Genomic DNA, 21323 nt, shown 5'->3' with positions numbered 1-21323 from the left:
GAGTCTGAACATAACCTGTATATTTTTCTCCTGTGATAGAGTAATACAGAACAAAATCAAACTACACCACAGTCATTAGGACATCCACTAGTGTAGTCTCCAGAATTTAGGGGCGATTAATCTAACTTAAAAACAAGATCCCAATATATGGTTCTCTGTATAAGGAATTTTCTTAAAGTAAAAAATATAAACCAGTATTCAGATGTTCAAATGCACAGTCAGATAACTATGCTACCGGAGTTGTTCATCTGCAACAGCATAAGTATTTCTCAACTATATCATAATTGTTTTTCTACATGATTACAACTACTATCTACATTAAAAAGCAAAAATACCTCCACATGAAGACAACCTACATAGCTATTGGTAATTTCAAGAACAGAAATAAAATCTATAGTTCCCCGCCCCCTCCCCCCCCCCCCCCCCTTTTTTTTTAAAGACTGAAGTAATTACAGGCAACTCTTCTGATAACTTATTGTTCCCAGTTCCTATGAGCAAACTATCTTGAAAAGTCATACAAATAAACTCATCCTCCAATGTACCTGCTTGGCAATTGCTTTACTATCCAGTTTGTTGTAAACCTTTCTTATTTTTGCCACTGTAAAAGAAGAAACTGAGAGTGCATAGAGACCAAAGGAGACCTTCTCTTCTGGTACTAATGATACTGGACATGGGTTATTTCCTTCACACTTGGAATCTTTGCCTAAAAACAGAATGAAAAAAGCATTGGTTTTCTCTTCGGTATTAACAGTAAAATATTGAAATCACACTAGAGGATATGCATTGGAAGAGAGCTTCTACAGACACATGAGATTTGATATTGCTTTTACATATTTTTCACAACGCAGTCAAAACTAGATTGATGGCCTATAAGTCTACTGATGGCATAAAAATCTGCTATTTAACAAAGGACAAAATATAACAAACGTTTTCTTTCAACATCTACTTAATGACAACAGGTAGCCCATGGCCTGGACCTGTAATAAAAGATGCAGCTCTTCTTATTCTCAATTTCTGAAAAGTAACATTACTCCTGTTCTCAGTTTGTACCCAGCCTAAGAGCTGTTCACTTTCATTTCAATTTAAAGAAAAATGTGTTTGATCCATCTTTATGTGTGGCAACAGTCTCTAAACAACATCTTGCTAAGATAACTACTTTAGAACATGGTACAAGAGATGCACGACTAATTAAGAAGCAAAAGGCTCAGGCACTGAAGAGAAGATCTATTCCAACCTTTCACTTTTTTTTAACCTTTGCTCCCATATTGGAGGCTTCTTGGAAGGCACTGCAAACAGGAGTGACAGCTGTCTACAGCGCTCAGAGGAATTGTGCAGAACATAGCACCTGAAAGCTTTGCAGAAATTTTCTTGTACATCATCAATCCAAGTCAAAAGGTGAATCTAGCAACAATGAAATATATTGATGTAATTGAAAAATTGTGTATTTTGTTTACCTAACACTGAAATAAATGACAAGTTTGGCATCAACATAATTTTTCAATAAGAATCACATCTCTGTTGAGTCTCACTTGAGAGAATTTCGGATGTCTCAGTTTCCGCATAAATGAAATTACTCACACAGATGCCCTGAGAACATTCCTCCACTCCCACAAAGAAAGGAATCTATTCTACTGAACAAATTGCTCTTTGAGAGCTCCTCCCAAGGCCTGAAGAGTATCAGATCTTTCTCGCTTAAACGCAAGACAAATTCTCAGAAGACGGCAACCCTGATTACCAAAATGAGAGACAGAACTTCTGATGTAAGCATGGCACAGTTAAATGGCAGGTCAGATAGAATTTCCTCTGAAAGAACAACAGTAGAAGATTGCAAGAACTCATCCCTTCTCCAGGAGTCTCACAAATAACCATTGCATTAAGGAAAAGCAATCTTTTTGGGTAGAGAGGCCAAGATAAAAGCCTTCAGTAAGGAGCTCCATAACGTATCCTATATCAGACTCTTCAGAGTTTGGCACAGTGCATGTACTGCAAACAGCTTTGACCCAAACAGAAACACATACTCTGTTCTGGAGCACAATGAATGGAGAAAAGCTTATGTAGGAGAAATATGTTGCTGGACAAAGCCAACATGTTAAGAAATGAACTCTCTTTCTTAAACCACTGTAGGATTCCAGGTGAATACGGACTTAGCATAAAGGCAGAAAAAAATTCAATTCTTGGAACTTAAAAATTGTAATAGAATTACTCAGGTTTTTTTCCCTGTACATGTTTTCAGACTATCTGCTGCATCACAATCCCTCCTGTCTGACCTCCCCCTGCTGCCCCTTGGTTGATCTATTAATGTTTATAACAATTCCATTTCAAGATAGGTATGTTTAAAAGCTATCAACACAATACCTGACACTTGTGTTTACAGCGCCTTCAAAGAAGGATATTCCTATGAACAGCTTTTCCTCTCTGCTACTGCCTATTTTCTTTTTCACACATTTTCTGCCACTGGATTCAACTAACTCAGACATCTTACTGACTACCATTTGAATTACTTACACGGTACATATACTGCTTGAAAGCTTCCAACATAATTTGGTCCCAGCTCATAAATGGTGCTAACTCCTGGGGCAGGCAGAACTTCCTCCAAGAAGTGCGTAGGGCCCAAGCGCCACACCAAGGATGAGAGCTGGCGCTGCGCAGGTGGTGTGCCGATATAGGCATAGACAGTGCTGACTACAGGAGGATTGGCAGAACCAGAGCCACTGGGACTGCTATGAATATAGTGAAGCTGTAAGGGAGAAAGGTACAGTGAAGTTACTGAGAACGTCCAGGTACCGTGAAAAGAAAATGGATACTTTAGAAATTTAGGGAAGCATTCTGCAAAATGAGGGACACAGCAATTGATACGTATGTAACATGCCGTATTCTGACACTATATGGTGAAAGTGAAAAGCATTACCCAGAAGGTAAATGCAAAGATCAGAAGTCTAGTGGTTTTCAAATGACCAGGGTGTTCAGAGAAACACAGGATGAAAACACACTGAGTTCTGTAGTTAAAAATGCAAAAGAGTGAGGTTGTATCTTGCCTCTAAAAACATAGTGCTTCATGACTGTCACTGGCATTTTTTTTTTTCCAAAATCAGTAAGACTACCTCATAATCTTGTGTCCTTCTTCAATTTATTAAAATAAGCCTCTGATACTCACACCATTTTATGCTGAAGTGGATGCGTAATCAACTCAAATTGATAAGTTTGTCAGACAACAGTAAACAAAGGTATGGATATCATGCTGCCACATATATAACAGTAGTAACAATCTTGCAGGCATTTTCCTCCTACAGTGTAAAAATTCTAAGACCAGCTATTGAATGTGGTCATGTATGGTCAAATATAATCAGTACATCAAGGCAACCAGCATAATAAGAAAAGTTAATACAATGCTCTTTGCAGAAGCAGTAAACACAAAATTTAAAAGCTAGAATATCCTTCTACCTATAGCAGTACACTAAGCTAACTGATTTGCACCTCACAGTGCAATTAGCTTACTCCCTCTTTAACAACCATGCCTGCCAGGTGCCAAATGCTCTTTCATTATCAGTTATAGGTGAGGACAGGGTCCCAAGTGTTCTTCCATGTTCTCTGGATTTGGTCTACTAGTTTGTCCTAGCTGTTAAGAAAACACTGACAACTACATGTATGTCATCCATGGTCACCTGGCAACGTTTAGCAAACACTTGACAAGGGCTACTTCTTGGGGTGGCAAGATGGCTGGAAAAAGAGAAACCTGGATAAATGTGAAAATCTGGCTTTTTCTGTAATGTTGGTAATGTTCAAAAATTAGATTCTACTAAATGGTCCTGGAATAAGTCATCTTTATCATTTTGTAGTTCTTCTAATCTAGTCACACTTGCCTCATACACAGTGCACCACGCCTGCTTCTCTTCAGTACTGCTATTGCTCGTCCATAAGAAAACACTCATTATCTTCCCCTTAACAGAACTGAGGCTGGAAGCTACACACAGAGCAAAGATCTTCTCTTTGGAGAGGAGGCAAAGGCTCCTCTTATTTTTTATGCATATACATAAACAGAGAGAAAGAGATCACTCCAGCCAATAAAAGTGATTATTTCAAGATTTATTTTACCTTAACAGTGTTAACAAGCTGTCCATCAAGGTACAGTGCTGCTGTACTGTTCTTCAGCATGCCTTTACTCATGACCAGAACCAGGTGATGCCATTGGCCTTCTGCAATGAGCTCACCGCAGCGAAAACGGGCACAACAAGGAAGAATTTCATAAAACGATGACTCTTCACTAAAATCATCAACTAAAAGGAAAGTACCAGTTAGAGGGCAACAGGAATAATGTTATTAGCTTGGTTTTTATGTCATCAGAAAACGTAAAAATCTATAGTGACACAAAGACAGAATTTCAGAAAACATAAAGTAACTCATACAATGTTAGTTGTATTTTTGGTTAAGTAATACAATTAACAAGATCAAAATGTTTTAAACATTTCTTTCAAAATTCCAAGTACAAGAACTGAATGAATTAATTTTTGAAGTACTCAAAGCACATTTCACAGTTGAACAGACTGAATTTCTACAAGCACTTGCATATAAGCCAATGAAAAGTTTTGTTGCTATCATTAATGTGTATCTGTTCTTCTGGCCCTAAAAATCCCCTAAGAAAATTCTCAGGATAATTTTAGAATGTTGAAAATTACATTTCACTTCTCTCCTTCTCTCTTCCCATTATTAACTTTCTCAGGTTTCTCTCTAAAACTTCAAAGCTACTTTTTAATCTAACACACACCTTAGAAAGATATCCATACCTCTCATACTTCCTCCCTTTTCTAAGGTCTACAGCGTGACTGTGCTGCAGCATGGTCCTCCTCAGAGGACATAAGTGAACCTGTACTCTGAGGCCTGAAGCATCTCTCTCCTCCTGCTCCAATCTTCGTGTCCAAAGGGCTCTTTCTCACAACCATTTTTTCTTACTCTTTACTCCACACAAGCCTTCTCCCTTTCTTAGGTATCTGTCTTCAACGTGTGCTGCTGCCTTCAGTTCTCAATAAATATTCTGCCTTCAGTTCTACATAATTTTTTTTTTTTTATTATTGATAATTTTACTTTTTCTAAAACGCATCCTTTGATTTCACACTAGAAAGCATGATCAGTTTGCAGTACTCAGGTCCATTAGTTTCTCCATCTGAATCACCAAAATCTCCCACTCTCTACTTGAAAGCCCAAAAAAGAAAAAAAGACAAAGTTTGAAAATTCTACACTAGAGAGCATTTCAACTGAAAGCAGGAGTGTTTCAGATCTCTCGTCATTCTTCCAGCGTTGAAGGAAAAGAAACTAATCCTCTCACTTCAATATCAGCGTATGCAGAGAGAACACTACTGTCTTTAGAAATAGCACAAGGAAAAGGATAAAAGCAGAGTTCTTAGAACTAACTTCCAGATACAAAAGTAATCTTTCCTCAACTTCTTTTTCTCCAGCCAAACACCTCAAAGTGCATCTCTCAACCACAAAAATAATCCCTAAAGCACTCAGTTTATTCTCACAACAAATGATCAATCCCACACACTGGCAGGCCAGCTATCTCTGTTCTTCAGACCTGCTCAGGACTTGACTGCACACCATCAACTACTATAAGCCATCATAAGGCAGCAGATCACCAAAGGAAAGTATCCCATTCACTTAAAAAGGAATCTTCGTAGGCAGAGACAACCAAATCCTCTCTGTCAAAGCCTCTTCAAACCCAACATCTTCTAAAGAGTTAGATAAGAGCTTACAAACTAAAAATGTATAATTTACTGCTCAAATGCAGGCCAAAGCAATTACTATGAACATAAGCTCAGGCTTTTTCAGTCTGGAGAAGAGAAGGTTCTAAGGAGGTGCCAGGCCTTCCAGTAATTAAAAGAGAGACTAAAAACAAGAGGGGGGTAGACATTTTACACAGGCAGATAGTGACAGGACAATGGGAAACTGTTTTAAGCTCAAAGAGGGGATATTTAGATTAAATGTTAGGTGGTAATTCTTTACTCAGAGGCACCAGAAAAGGCTGCCCATAAAAGTTGTGGATGCCCCATCCCCGGAGGTGTTCAAGGACAGACTGGATGGGCCTTAGGCAGCCTAATCTGGCGGATGGCAACCCTGCCCACAGCAGGGGGTTGGACACAGATGGGCTTTCAAGTCCCTTCCAACCATTCCTTGACTGTAAGAATTCAGCTTTCCAGGTTATAAAAAGCTGCTACTATCTTTCTAATTTAAGAGCTTTAGTTCTAGCCCTGTACAATGAGTTTCCAGCTCTCAAGTTAGGTTTTTAACACCTTTTTCTTTGAGCTTCTACTTAGAAAAAATAGGAAACTAAGCAAATGTTTATTTATCATGAAGGTAAAGAATATTCTATGATGGTCTGCTTATGTTTTTGGAAATAATTACAATTGTGAAGAAAAAAAATATTAGTGCTTCTTATTCAAAATAGAACAGAATGGGACAGAAGACACCAGACTGTGCTGGTTTGGTAAAGTACTAAGCCTGAAATGCACAGAAGGCTGCTCCTCTGCCCTCTGCTCATCTTCAATCATTGGCCTGAACTTAACAGTTGTCTTGGAAGCTTTAAAGAAGGATAAAGCAGGAGACAGGAAATGGCTGAACCTGAGGCTTCCAACCACAGTGACACCTCTCCCAAGCAAATTCAGCAGCCTCATCAGCTTTACTTTGCTTTTTATAGCACTTACTGTAATTCCTCTCTTGATCTCAGATGCCAAATGCACCAACAAACTCTTTCTGCAAACTGATCTCATCATTAAAACATAAAGGAAATGACTGACTGCCTTCAACTAGCCAGACAGCAAAGCTGGTGAAGCTCCAAGTTCAGTCACATGCAATTCCTACATATAAGACATTTGTCTAGTCTAGATCCAGACAATCATAACACTGTCAGGATTATCAGATAACACAACTCTTACCATAATTTTGAAGTAATTCTTCTTTAGTTGAAACAATTAGTGACCGGTCTTTTGCTGAGAGGACGATGGCAAGGCACACATAGTGCTGCTCCGAGGAGTTTGCGCGCCGCACTACAGTAAGAAGTCTGACAGGATGGTTATTAGGAGGAGTACTAAAATGTTCAATGCAAAACCAAGTTGAGTAGCTTAAACCGGATGGTGGTGGGAAAAATCGTTCACCTAAGAACAAAAAGGAAAACTCATTATATAGTTGGAATAGCATCTACTTAGTACATTTACATGTTCCTATCCCATTTTTTTCCCCAAATGCTCAGTTCCTCAGCTGATACTAGTTATGCCTTTGTGAACTTTGATGCTGCTATTCCCACTTCCGACAGAAGCCTGCAGAAAAGTCACATCAAGCTAGCTCAGAGGGACTTCTTTCAAAATCAGGCAAAGCAACAATTGCACACTATTCTTACCCTAGAGACAAAAATTAACTTTAAAGATGCGCTTGTTCAGAATGCTCGAGCTTCAGTTCCCTAGACAAAAGAGGGGATCTAAGAGGGAGTTAATATCACTATAGGATACATTTTCCAGAGGTATGACTGAGTTAGATCCATCCAGTGTTCCTTGCCAAAGATCTCTCTGCCAGATACACTCAACACTTCCCCCCCTCCCTGCTACCCACAGGTTCTCCCACAGAACAACAAAAAGCTCACAGAGTTCAATTGCTGACACTAATCTCATCTTACTGCAGCAAAACTTGTGCTTTTTCTTTTCTTTTCTTTCTTTTTTTTTTTCTTTTTTTAATTAATACTTAAGACTTATTTTGATCAACAGACCACGTTCAGTTAGACCCACAGCGTATCAGGTCACTGTAAGCTGAATAGCTTGCAGTGAGCAAATATATGGGATGGAAAGCAATTTCGATGAGACTTTTACAACTATATTTGGTAACTACATCAGTAATACATTCAGGGAACAATTCAGCTGAAGTAAGCAACAAGAATGGCCCTACAATCCATCCCATGGTTCCTATCCTCTGGCCACTTAACACTGGTACCTACATTTGTTTTTAACACATAATTTTATGTTCTCTTGAAAGCCTTGTATTTTGAAGCAATTGCACATTTGCATTTTGTATAGCTTTTCATTGCCTTAGGAGCAAAAAGTAACAGCAACATAAAAGACACAAAGTTCTCAATAGTGAATGTGCAATATCCAACACCATAACATTACTTCATACCTGAACATCATCAGGTAAAAAATACTGTTAACAATAATACCCAGGTACTTACCAGTTCCAATTCCACTGACAACTGCACCATCAATAAGTCCTGTCGTGACAGCATTATTGGTGGGCGCATTGTGGGGAGCCAAACTTGGCAAGAACAGACAGCTGTTAAACAGAAAATCAGCATCACACTAGTGTATATGAAATCCAGGATAATCAAAGCTCACATACAACCTAGAAAAATACATCACAAATGTATCATCACTCTCTATTAATGCATGTATTTCTGAAAGGTGGAAATTAATTAAGATTTCTCCTTGAGAGGTTAAACTATCTTTAGCACAGAGACCTTTGGTACTCTACATTTTTGGTGCAAAGACAGAGACTTATGCTCATGTTGCTCCACAGCATAATCTGTTCCCTTAAGGATGACCATACCTCTTCACACCCTTTGAGATACTCTGCACTCTCTGACAGACTTATCAGCTAAACATTCCAAGGATCTGGTAAACACCTGGTATGGTGTTCTTTTTCTAAGTATGCACACCTTGCAGTGAGATCATATCTCACAGAACTGGATACAGATGGTCTTTACAAGATGCTATGAACACAATGGGAACAGGAATCAGGAGCACAGTTCCAGGTACCACAACATTTTAAGAACTCAGACAACTTTGCTGCTCGGCCTACCCATGGTAAAGGGAATCCCATAGGATTTCAACTGCCAGTGTACACTGATGGGCAAGACACTTCACCTCTATTATTAAGACAAAAAGTCACCACTTTCTTGCTATTTACCCTCAATTCGTGTAGTCACAGCTAATGGTGTTAGAAGCATTGCAGGTGTCCACAAACTGACTATTAAATCCACTGTGTTCATGAACCACCATGGGCACTTCGAAACAGACCAAAATACGTTTACATCTTTTAATTGTATGGCAGTCCTATAGGTGACCCAATGAAATTACAAGGGTCTGTTATGTGGGTTACTTCTGACTGTGTTAGCAGCGCCTACCAATCTCCTGGACTAATCACAATGGCAACTCATTTTGCTAGCCTATTTTCATTTGTTCTTAGCAGAAAATGTTTTCCTCTTCAGGGGGGACACAGAAGAGGGCTTTGAGCAACATTTGTTTTCCAAGACAAATGAGTCCCTAACTAACCTAGATATAAAGGTTAGATGTCAAACAGATACATCTCTGCTTCACAAAGCTCTAAAAGGAACACAAAGCAATGGGAGATCTGAAACACAGGCTGGGCTGCACTCTCCCACCAGTCATCCCAAACAAACTAGAACTTCAGTGCTCATATGAAAGTGTCTCTCTCCAATGCCACAACGTCAAGAAAAAGACCTAAGCACAGTAAATGTAAATATTTTGTTTGGAAAGAAAATGACAAACGAAACAATTCTTGTTAGGTTGTACTGCTTTTGCCTTCATAAAATTGTGGAAAAGTCCTGGCATACAGATCATTTTTATCTTTTCCCTAAATTACTTTGAAACCAGACTTAACTAAAGAAGTTGAAGAGCTACAGATCTCATGAATATTTCTCACATCTTTCAGCTTCACAGCAGTTGTCAGTGTTACTTGTTTGTGTCACTGAAAATCTTTCAAATAAAATCTTTTTTCTAGTCAACATATTGGAGCTTTTAACCAAGCTTCTAGGCAATTCTGAACAACCACTTCCCATAATCAACTGATTTAAACATACCTTCCAACACTGTGCTCTTTGGGCATTTCAGCCCATTTTCAGTCCGTCTATGGTCTACAGGCAGTTAAGGGATACCTTTTTTATACTCCTGGCCTGCATTATGACAGCAATTTTAGATATTTAACCCTTAACACAGGACAAAACAAGTATTTTCATTTTTTTCTATTCCATTGTGGCAAATATTGGTATTAAATACATGCTGAGAAGGGCGCCACATTTTAATCCTCCAAACAGCCACACTAGATCACAGTAGATGATCTTTACTTAGCAGTATTAAATGTTAGTTAAGACAAAAAAAAAGCAGGAGATGATGGCACTATGTTCCAAAAAACTGAAGGAATTAATTGCTGTATTTAGGCTCCATCTCCAGTTAATTATCAACCTTTTCCAGTTATTTGGACTACACACAGTTTCCTACTTTACTTATGTTTCTGCCTTGCCTATTTCCTCACTTTCAAGTTCTTCAGCAACTTTAAGCAGGTTTCAGAGTATTTGGGTGGTTCAAAAGTCACAAGGAATTCTAGCAACAGCTGTTTTTCTGCAGGAATATGACAGCATCCCTTTGTTATAGAAGGCCCATGAAATCCAGATCCAACAGAGTACTATTAACACTGTGATACATGTGGGCTTGCACTTTTACACATGGCAAGCATTAGCTTCAAGTCAATGACAGAATGGACATCTGCGGCATAAAGCATTACTTTCTTTTCTTTAAAGGATTCATCCATTCATTTCCAGGCTGCAAATAGTCCATTGGAAATTTCAATAATTCCTTTGAAAGAAGAAAGTAACAGAACACAGAAAGCATTGTGCCCTATGCTTTTTGAGAGCACTATGGTACCTTACCCGAACCCTTCAAGAGATGTGTCAAATTCGATGAAGGCAGGAGTGACTGATGAGCCGTGAAGCCTGATATCATGGGGTGTTGTCATGGACACCAAGCACTTGACTCGCGTCAGGGGCACTGTGCTTCCTTCAGCTGGTTTGAGCAGGCTCCGACTGATCCGGTAGTGGCTATCTTCATGTAAACTGAAGACGCTGTCTGAACCCAGACCTTCCATTGAGGTAACCATGCTATCTGCATTAAGAAATCAATACAAAATACAGTATTGCAAAAAGAAGGCATTTTCGGGCTTTTTATTGGGTCTTTCCAGAGCAACAGCTGAATGACCAACAACTGCCCACAAATTCAGCCTCTCTATTAGAAGATCAAGAGTTGGAAAGCACTGCTCTCTCATTAGAATCATAGAATCATTAAGGTTGGAAAAGACCTCTAGGATCATGCAGTCCAATCCCAACCCATCTCTACCGTGCCCATTAACCACATCCCTCAGTGACGTATCTCCACAGTTCTTGAACACCTCCAGAAACAATGACTCCACCATCTCCCTGGGCCACCTGTTCCAAAGCCTAACCACTGTTGTCTAACATGCAGCCAAATTATATAAGCATTCAGCTTATATAATTCAGCTGAGGCAAATTGACTAACATCTTCGCAAGATGGCACAGAGATTTGGCAGTGCTATCAGAAACTGAGTGAACAACCCATCTCATTATCTCACACCAGCAAATGCTCCTTTCACATAACTCAGGAACACTCCTATTATATGGCTTAGCAGACAGGAAAGAAACTGCTCGATCTTATTCCGATGCAATAAATGCTCAGATTAGCAATAAATAAGATGCTAGTAAGATGCTCTAAACTAAAAGCCTCAGAACTCAAAATAAGCAGAGAACCTCAGATTTGCTCAGAGACTGAATGTAGCAACCTGCAGCATACCCACAAGGTAGTTTTACCTTCTCTTTCTTAGTTTAGTAATTTCTCAAATTCATCTTTTCAGTTTTCACTGTTTATTCTTACCCCATACTTTAATAATACCCTATTAAACATAAATAAATAAAATAATTCAATGCTGGCCAAGAGAAATGGTTACTCTTTCCCAGTGCACATAGTTTGATGACATAACACAAATAGAATAGAATGCAATTACTTAATCTCGTATCTCTGAAATAAAAATGAAAGATGAGAGTTTTGTAGACACTGGAGAGAAGCTATTTAACGCTTGTAACTTAACACCATCCAGGATACTTTTTAGTTCCTTTTAAATAACTCAAGCATTAAGATGTGAACAATGCTTTACAATGCCCTGTTTGATGACCGAATCAACATCCAGAAATAAATATCACATGCTTTGGAAACTCACCAACAACAGGTTTCTACTACCACCCACTGAGACTTCCCTGTACTACGTGAATGGCTGTTCCCAGGCTCCACAACTGATGAATAATACAAGAGAGAGGGGCACGTGTGGAAGAGAGGCTCAGATCAGCTGGAGAAATCCTCCGATATTAAATTCAAACAACCATTACAGACATTCAGCACAGTTCACCAGGCTGATTTATTAAATAGCTGGAAAACATATGCAAGTGTTCTAGTGTGAAAATTATAGCTGATGGGCTATTGCTGTATGAGGCATTCTCTCAGACAGATAGAACACAAAGCAATAATGAATGTTTTCACAGAGCCTGTATGTATGTATATCTACAACCTAACAATATCAAATAAGTATTCTGACTTAGGTACAGCAATTTCATCTGCCATCTTCCTGAATCCATGGGAGAGACTACACAGATGTAACAACATAATGTGAACCTTGAAGTATGTAGGTTGCTCTGATAGTAACACCTCTTATTTACTTCCACAGAAAATACAGCAGATACAAGGAGCACAATAACTTTAAGTGATAAAGCAAATTCTCAGGTACAGAACACAATTTTTTAACACAGTTATTACCATTAGCCACACACTTTTGCTAGTGACAAACAAGAACCTGTATGCTGCACTCATCACACCTGCAGCAGTAAAGGTAGCCTACCGTTTCACTGCTGCTATGATGGCATTGTTGCTAGGAAAGTGTTGCCCACACAGTCCAACTTCCACCGTGTTAATGTCCACAAATGTTCCACAAGCACAGATGAATGCCAACAGGTACAATTTCTACCGTACAGAGGAATTCAGTTCCACACCTTTGCTTCATACACCCTTCTATATCAGATACCATTTGATCAGATTGCCCCTCTGCTGCTGCCATCTGTCTCACGGCAACAAAATGTAACAATATAGGCAGGAAGGTTCAACCTCTACTGCCATTACACCAACATCTGCCTCTGACATTATGGGCTAACATAATAAAATAGAAGGCATTACTTTCAGAGCAGCCCTCATATCTGAGAATAATATTTTTCCTTTTACTGTTAATCAGCTACAACCTTAGCATCCACTAAAAACCTGAAAACGAGCTAGTATCAAAGAATCACAGAATGGTTAAGGTTGGAACATCCCTCTGAAGTTCATTTGCTCTAGCAAGGGACATTCACAGCAAGGGTACCCAGGCTGACGTCCGTGTGGTTTTCAAGACTTTCAAGAGACTCTGAGCAACCTGTACCAGGGCTCCATCACCCAGACAATAAAGATGTTTTGTATTTAATTGCTACTATTTGTAAGTTTAGAAATGTTTACTTCATGATGATGTAATTAAATACCGTGTCCCCTCTTTTTTCCAGTTAAATTGTCCTGATGATTCCACATTCGTACAATGTTGGGGCAAAGTTATTTCTTTCTATTCGTTATGTACAAATATTTACATAAATATGCAGTCGAAGGATACGAAGTAAAGTGATCTTTACACAAACTTCTGGTACCTCAGCACTTACTTCTCATTTCTGGTTCAAAACTCAACGAGCTGGGTTTGTGCACGCGGTACTGCTTCAACAGCTTTTTGTCCCAAGCTCCACAATTCAGAGGATTTCCCAAGCGTAAAAATTCCCTAGAAAAGATGACAAAAAAGAATTTGAGGACCATATTCAAGTTTTTATCCCAGAATGGCACCAAACACAATACCATTAAAGTCAATTACTTCATAGATACATAGAATGGCTTGGGTTGAAAAGGACCACAAAATCATCTGTTTCAACCCCAATTTCAGGAAGGTGCAGAGTCTGCTCAAAGCCACATCCAACCTGGCCTTGAATGCCTCCAGGGATGGGGTATCCACAACCTCACTGGGCAGCCTGCTCCAGTGTGTCACCACCCCCTGAGCAAAAAACTTCTTCCTAATACATAACTATACCTTGCCTGTCTCAGTTTAAATCCATTCCCCCTTGTCCTATCAGTAACCACCCATGTAAACAGTCATACCCCTCCTGTTTGTATGCTCTCCTCAAGTACTGGAAGGCCACAAACAAGGTCTCCCTGGAGCCTTCTCATCTCCAAGCAACTTAAGTATATTTTTAACAAAAATACTGAACAAAATACAGAATGATTACACGTGATTGATTTGAAACTTCAAACTTTAAAGACACACTATCAAAAGTCGACGTTATTTCAACTAATCAAAAAGGCTTTAATAAAGCAGACAACTTCTTGGCAATAAGGCCACTACATTCTTGGGGGAGAGGATCGGTATCCATGCTGCATACTCAAAAAACTGTGCTCACCTAGAAACCACAGGCTCACATGAGAAAGCCATCTCTGCATTGTTTCATCCATCTGTTCAGTTATAATAGGACAGCTTCAGAGCTACTAACATCTGTGCTTATAGATATCGACTGTATCTGTAGCTACAGCTACGTTATCAATATCTATGGCTTGGGGATGCTCAAGTCCCTGTGATGACAAGTGTGCACACTGCAGTGATTTCCAGTAATTCCAGATACCATCAAAGGGAAGCAGCGAACTGTCCTGGTTGTATCTCAGCCACTTACCTACCCTCAGAGGATTATAACATCAAATTCCTCACATAGGTGAGATCCAGCAAGAAACTCAAAAGCATGACACAGCTGTGTGGGTATCAGCAAATGGTTCCAAACATGCGTACAATAAACTTTTCAACCTTCCTTTTCTAGCATCAGCACAGAAATATACGCAAATATTCATGCACTAACGTACAGGAAGCTGAACTTTTTGAAGTTATGCTTCACAAAAATTTAGTAAATTCTCAACAGAAAGTCACTTCCTTTATTTATCCTTTCTATCTGTTCTCAGAATGAGTTACTACAGAATTGGTCCAGAACAAGGCCAGGCAATGCTACCAAAGTTGAAGAAGAGGGCAATCAGCCCCACTCTTTCTATAAAGGCTCCAGTTCTCCAGACGTTTCTTTCATCACATCCCAGTGTTTCCTTCACATACGCTGAAGGGACAAATCAAACAGCTGCCCTGAAGCTTTTCCAGTCTGGGGTATTTAAAGCTACAAAGAAACATCTAGCAATTGACTCCCTTCTGTAGCACCATCACTTTTACAATCTTAGCGTTTCCTCTTGCTGACAGCCTAGCCAGGGACTGCACTATGGATAACCTCTCAGTACTTACAGGAAGGAAGGAAGTAAGCAACTTTAGTGCAATCTCTGTGGGGAAAAAACACATTTCCTTCCATCATACTCCTTCCCCCTGAATCCTCACAGCTCCAGGGCTACATGCTGATTAGCAGAAGCAAGACAGGCTATTTAAGGAGAAATAAAGCAGGATTCTGTGCCATCCACTGCCACACAAGGCCATTTATGCTCTCTAACAATCCAGGCTATTTACAGTCAGCCAGCCTCAGCACAGGCACAAGGGCCTGGCTCTGCAGGACTCAATGGTGTTGTTCTGACCTGAGCACCATGGGCTGCAGTGCCTGGGAGGCCAGCCTTTCAAACATCCTCTGGAGCGGGGGATGCAGCGAATGGTCCTCATCAGCCAGAGCAGCACTGCATCTCTGGAGAAGGCGTGCGTGGAGCCCAGCTTCACACATGACCTGCTGGTTCCTCTCCGTATGCACAAGGGACTGCAGGATGTTGGCCACTGCCAGCTGGAGGTCCAGCGCATGCTGAAATGAAAGAAAAACAACATGCAACTTCAGAAGAGACAAACTGAGGAAACCCTTATGCAAAATAATCAAAGGGAAACCACCCTTGGCAATCAACACACAAAAAGTACTGTACTAAGTTGTGTGTGCACCTTGCAGGGACAATGAACACCTGCATCACCTTCTTTTTTGAAAATAAAAGGTAGGCATTTGAGAGAAACAAATGAAGTCAAGCTAACGCAAAATGATTTCTATCAGACCTTTCCTACATAACTATTTAACTTTATAGTTCTGTGAAGCATATGAGTTTCCTGGCAGGAAGTAAGAGTACACCCAGTCACTCCCAAAGCGGAAGACAGCAGAGATGTGTTGCCCACCTCTGGGTGCGTAGTTGATCCAACAGAGGCCAGAAGATCCAGCATCGCAAGCATAGCACCAGGGTGAATAACAACCGCGTCAGAGCTTTGCATGGATGTAGATCCCGCTTGCAGTTTCATATCAGGTATGTTTTTCTGAGGGCAAACAGGAGGTGTTGAAACAGAATGATATGCATGCCTGCAGGGAAAAAAACAACACACCATTACAACCCCCAGCTGTTACAATCCTTGTTGAGTTTTGGAGGGTTTTTTTGCTTGTTTGGGTTTTTTGTTTTGTTGTTTTTTTAACAGCTGCTGTAAAGTCCAACTGTACTTGGCTGTTTCCAGTACTCCTTTCCCTTCCTCAGGTCAAAATACCAAGCACTTTTCTCAAGCCAATCGATGCATTTTCCCTACAGACAACCCAGAAGGGTCTACATTTCTTGAGGGCACTTAAACACTGGGGAATCTGTTCCCCAGGTGATGCACAACTTAAAGAACACAAAAGTTGTCTTTCTCATCCCTGTTCTCAACCTAGTTGCAGCAGCAGCATGCACAGGCAACCAGTACTCCTGTTGAAAGCTGTATTTGTTCCAGAGAACCCATTTCTCCCCAGTTTCTTTAACAAATACTTATGCAATTTGCTATCAAACAACTGTGGACAACTTCCAACCAACCGGCAGGAACAACATTTGTCTTGGTGCACACCCTTGCCAGCAGCCCATATGCTCTCAATCTTACAGTGACTATTGAAGCAATCTCATTTTACGTGAATCTTTAGTGTCCGTATGTACATACATACAAAGTGTTTAAGGTATACACCTACTTGTGAGAAGAAAGAAAACATACTCCTAGATAAAAGGTTTATTGAGAATCTAGTGCTGCTTGCCATTTTACAGAAAGTGAGAGCTTTCTGTGCAGGATCTCCCCTTCTATCTCATCAGTCAAGGCAATCATTTTGCCCCTCCTGCTCCCAGTGAGGAAGATGTGCCTTCAACAGAAATAACGCTCACAGACTTTCACTGTCTCAGCCATTAGACACTTTTCATCAGGAAGCCTTGTTTCCCTGCTGGAACAGGACACACAGTGAAGGTGACAATGGCTGCAAGTACAGTTCTGTCCTAAATATTTCAGCGGTTGCATCTTGAACATACAAACCACCAACAAAAAGCAAGATCATTTGTAGTGAAAGCTGGAGGCACTACTTATTTTAGCCAAAGACAGGACATTATAAAACACAGCACAATCTTTCTGTACTGGACAGAAAATAGGCTGTATAAAGGGAGCTTCAACAAAAGCATGCCCATCAGAAATATTAGAGACAGCTCAACAGAATCCTAGGGCACTTTTTACATACAACATTCTTTTTTAAAAGATGAAATTTCTGATGCTTAATTCCTGTAGCTAATACTTAAGCCTCACACAGAATGAATGAATCTACACAATGTACAATGAATCTAAGAAAAAAAATCTGTCCAAATCAATTTTCCCAAATATTTTTTTTACCAACTCTTTAACCACCAAATTTCCACACACACTTTCTCCAGCAGACTTAATGCTTGAAATACTTGGTAGATAGAAGCAGTCTTGCTTGTTTCTTTGGAAATTAAATATAATTAAGGTTAGCAGAACAACTTGAAACAGTATTGTACAGAAAAAGTCTCTTAACCTTTTCTCTTTCTTAAGACAGAAATTTAAATATATGCATTTCTTTTCTTGCAAAAGTCTTCCTCCCAACACCTGAAGAGGAGAACTGCCATCTCCTTGCAACATAATCCTGATAACCTCCACATAAGTTTTAGAAGACACAATTTAGAAATCTGATTGCACTTAGCAATGCTTTTCAGTCTAATGAAATTCCTCTCTTCAAAGCACTCTAAGAGAAAACTTCCATCCTATTTTAAGCACAAATTTTACTTCTAAGTGTCCTAATCAGCACAATCGTGTCCACCTTATTAAGTCAACTTCGAAGCTGTAATACAGTAATACAGGAAAAGCCTAATTAAACTCCCAGTCAATACTCAGAATGATGAACTAACAAGCAGATGGCCCTTGCCTCAATCTGCCTGCCCTTTGACATTGCACACAACAAACTGATCAGGGGAAACAGTGGAGAGCAGGCAGTTGGCTTTTCTGTCAACAACATAGCAAAAAGCCATAACCTAAAAGCAAACATTAGTAAGCAGTGCTTTGCACGCCTCTTGAAAACACCTTAACTTCCCCACGCAGTTTCCCATATGGAAGTATTTACATAAAAGCAACAAAGAATCTGTTCAAAAACACTTCCCCTAGGCAGGGAAAAGACCATAGGTCTAATAAAATCCTGCCAAACTATCGATCAAATGTTATACATCAGCAAGTCAGTGCACACTCTGCAAAAAATTAATTTACTCATGCTTATACATTATTCACATTGTCCCCCTAAGGAGGGAAAGGAAGAAGCAGGCAACGTAAGAAGCCACTCTGACCAAGTCTAACTGTTACAAATGAGCACTCTAAGAAGCCACTGACCTTCTGACTAAAAGTACCTCTTCCTGAAAAATTAATTGAGTAAAACAATTGAGGAAAAACAAATCCTGCTGCATTACATCACAGACTAGCAGAGTCTGAATTTCTCTGAACTGCTCCTGATTGTTTTTACGTTTCTTAGATCACATTCTACTCTAGACCTTTTGATTTGCGACCATTACCATAACTCAAAGTAATTTGAGACTCTGGAGAAATTTTGCTCTCATACATTAGCAGAACTACATACAACTCTTTATGAAATACACCCTGACATTTATTTCATCCAGTAAGCATACAAGCAAAAATGAACACCTCACGAACAGTAGCACCTGAGAGAAAAATGAGAATGAAGAAACAACAGTGAGAAACCAGAAACAAGATGAATTTCTCTTAAAAGGATCGGTACCTTTTCCTCGACAAAGCTGGCGTACCCCAGGGAGAGGGGAGAGAGGTCTCATTTGTCAGGCAAGGAGGGATCTGCTCTGCACGACTACAGACAAAACAGACAGGGGTAGGACAGAGAGGTTAGAGAAGAAACCGGAGGTCGAAAGCTTGTTAGTTTTACACAGCCATCACCAGTGAAGTCTTTACTTGGACTCATTCTTCAGAACACAGATGACAAAGAACGTTGCTGAGTGGCACTCATCAGGTAAACGTGTGGACGTGCCTGTAGTACTCATTCATTACTTGATAGAGTTTATCAATATGATCACATTGGCAAAACAGAGCATCTTTCAATATTAGACAGCAGAAATTGAGAAGGAAAAGTAAAGCCTGAGGTAAGTTAAATGTGATCAATGTGGTTAAGACAAAATCAACACAAACTTCACAAGGACTGATGATCAGAAAATTCAGGAACGGAAAAAGCTGTCACTGAAAATGATAATGAAAAAAGAAACTTGAGGTAACTCATGCTGCAGCATTAAGGAATTTACTTACCCCACTGATTCCTCATCATTAGTTAGTGCTATAACTTTCTACAGCATGCGTAGCACTTTCTTAACACACATTTTGCTCTCACAACCAGGATATTTTAATAATCTTTTAAAGTGAGATTAAGAAATTAATTTCTGTACTTGGTTATGAGGTATCTGTTTGTTTGCTGTTTTAAAAACCCAGAAGAGATTATTTGCTGCTTTGGAGGAAAATCTTTAACAAACCATGAAGTCTGGTGCTTCACCAGTCGCCTACTTCAAGAACCTGACCAACCTCCAACTCTATTAATATCTCAACACATAAGATCACACCTGTAACACTTGGAAAAACCAGACTCTTACTTTGTCTGTAAATCAGATGGCCCATCTTTGAATAACAGGGCTATATACATTAAGTACCTGGGGTACACAAGCCTCAAGACCCATTTATACAGACCCTCCGCTTTATCTGATGTTCTTGGACCTCGAACGATACATGAGAACTACCTTCAGATAAAGGAAATCTTAAATACGTATTTCAATATGCTTTACTGTCATCGAACAATCTCAAAAGACACGTTATTTTTCATTCCTCCTATCAGGTGTCATTTAAATTCTACCTGTTTAACTCTGACGTTGTCCAGATAATTATTATAACTGACAGGTTAGATAGAACTTGAAGGACATGCCTATCTGTCTAAAACAAAATAAATTTGTCATATTCTCCACTGACTTATTTTAAAATCCCATGTTTCCATGGAAAGAAGTTAAGGTGTAACACTGAAAAGCCAATTTCTCATTTGACTTAATAAATGCATAAAGTTCTGGTCATTCCGTAAGATAAAGCAATCAGGAGGTCTGTCTATCTACCAGCAAGCTGCTTAAACTCATCAATACAATCACTAGCAATATCTCAGTTTTAATTACTGCTGTGACAAGAATGTTCAACATCAGAGGGAGTGTCTCATGCACCTGACGATACCAGTAAGCTATGTCAATATTTGGTGAGTCGGAGACATCTTACTTCACATAGAATCACAAGGTTGGAAATGACCTATAAGATCATCTAGTCCAACCGTAACCACTTCACTCAATAAATGAAGGAACAAAGAAATAGATTTAAACAGATATACAAAAGTTTGCCATGAGTACATCTGAAATTACTTTGAGAAACACCAGGGAAAAAAGAACAGAAGTTCATACCTGTCAAAAGAATCTGTTGCTACCTTGTAGAGGTATATAAAAAGTTTGCTGCAATGTCTTAGTGTAGGTGACACAGAATCCAGAGCGATTAGGTCATCCTCCAACAGTCTTTGAAATAATTGTGTATTTGAAGGAAAGACATTCAATGGACTTATTTTTCTTGAGTCTGAGAAGCAGCCAAGCAATCGAACAGCATCTGCCAGTTTTTCATACTGGATCTCTGTTTTGAAGAAATGAGAGTTGGCTGGCTCATAGCGCATTGCCGCAGTCAGTGTGCAGAACACCGTGTGAAGCAGTTCAAACACTTGATTCTGGTTTACTTTCTCCCAGCCATTCTTCGGTGGTGAGCACAAAGATCTTTCCATAGCAACGAGCAAAGATGTGACATACACAAATCCACCAACTTTTCTAAAAACAGTTCTGGTACGATGGCTTTCTCTCAGCACTGACAGGAGGGCCTACCGACAAAACAAACAATCAAAATGAAGAAAATAGAACAGCATTACTGATTCCTTGGAAAAAAAAAAAAATAGGAGCATTTCTGTTTGATATGCAAGCAAAACTATTGTCTTTTGTCAGAACTGGGTAACGCATCAAGTCTCCAAAGACCTCTGTATTTTAAAAGTCCACATCCTCAAGAACTTA

General features: G+C 39.5%; 1 protein-coding gene across 10 annotated transcripts in view; it reads right to left on the bottom strand.

Moving 5' to 3' along the window:
• Positions 1 to 21323, bottom strand: part of WDFY3 (WD repeat and FYVE domain containing 3) — a 137020-nt gene that overhangs the window by 50452 nt on the left and 65245 nt on the right. For 9 of the 10 annotated variants that reach the window (XM_048942756.1, XM_048942752.1, XM_048942759.1 and 6 more), the window contains exons 13-23: positions 20679 to 21136; positions 18968 to 19051; positions 16075 to 16252; positions 15504 to 15718; positions 13568 to 13680; positions 10700 to 10931; positions 8207 to 8307; positions 6927 to 7145; positions 4093 to 4274; positions 2506 to 2737; positions 543 to 703 (exon numbers count right to left, since the gene is read on the bottom strand). In XM_048942756.1, the coding sequence (XP_048798713.1) occupies positions 543 to 703; positions 2506 to 2737; positions 4093 to 4274; positions 6927 to 7145; positions 8207 to 8307; positions 10700 to 10931; positions 13568 to 13680; positions 15504 to 15718; positions 16075 to 16252; positions 18968 to 19051; positions 20679 to 21136 (2175 nt within the window). The remainder of the gene's footprint in view (positions 1 to 542; positions 704 to 2505; positions 2738 to 4092; positions 4275 to 6926; positions 7146 to 8206; positions 8308 to 10699; positions 10932 to 13567; positions 13681 to 15503; positions 15719 to 16074; positions 16253 to 18967; positions 19052 to 20678; positions 21137 to 21323) is intronic. The other variant, XM_048942761.1, reaches the window with a different exon arrangement.

The sequence above is a fragment of the Lagopus muta genome, chromosome 4 (assembly GCF_023343835.1).
Source record: "Lagopus muta isolate bLagMut1 chromosome 4, bLagMut1 primary, whole genome shotgun sequence".
In the NCBI taxonomy this organism is placed as follows: domain Eukaryota; kingdom Metazoa; phylum Chordata; class Aves; order Galliformes; family Phasianidae; genus Lagopus; species Lagopus muta.
Note: the sequence above shows the minus strand (reverse complement) of the source record. Positions and strands in the feature narration are given on the sequence as shown.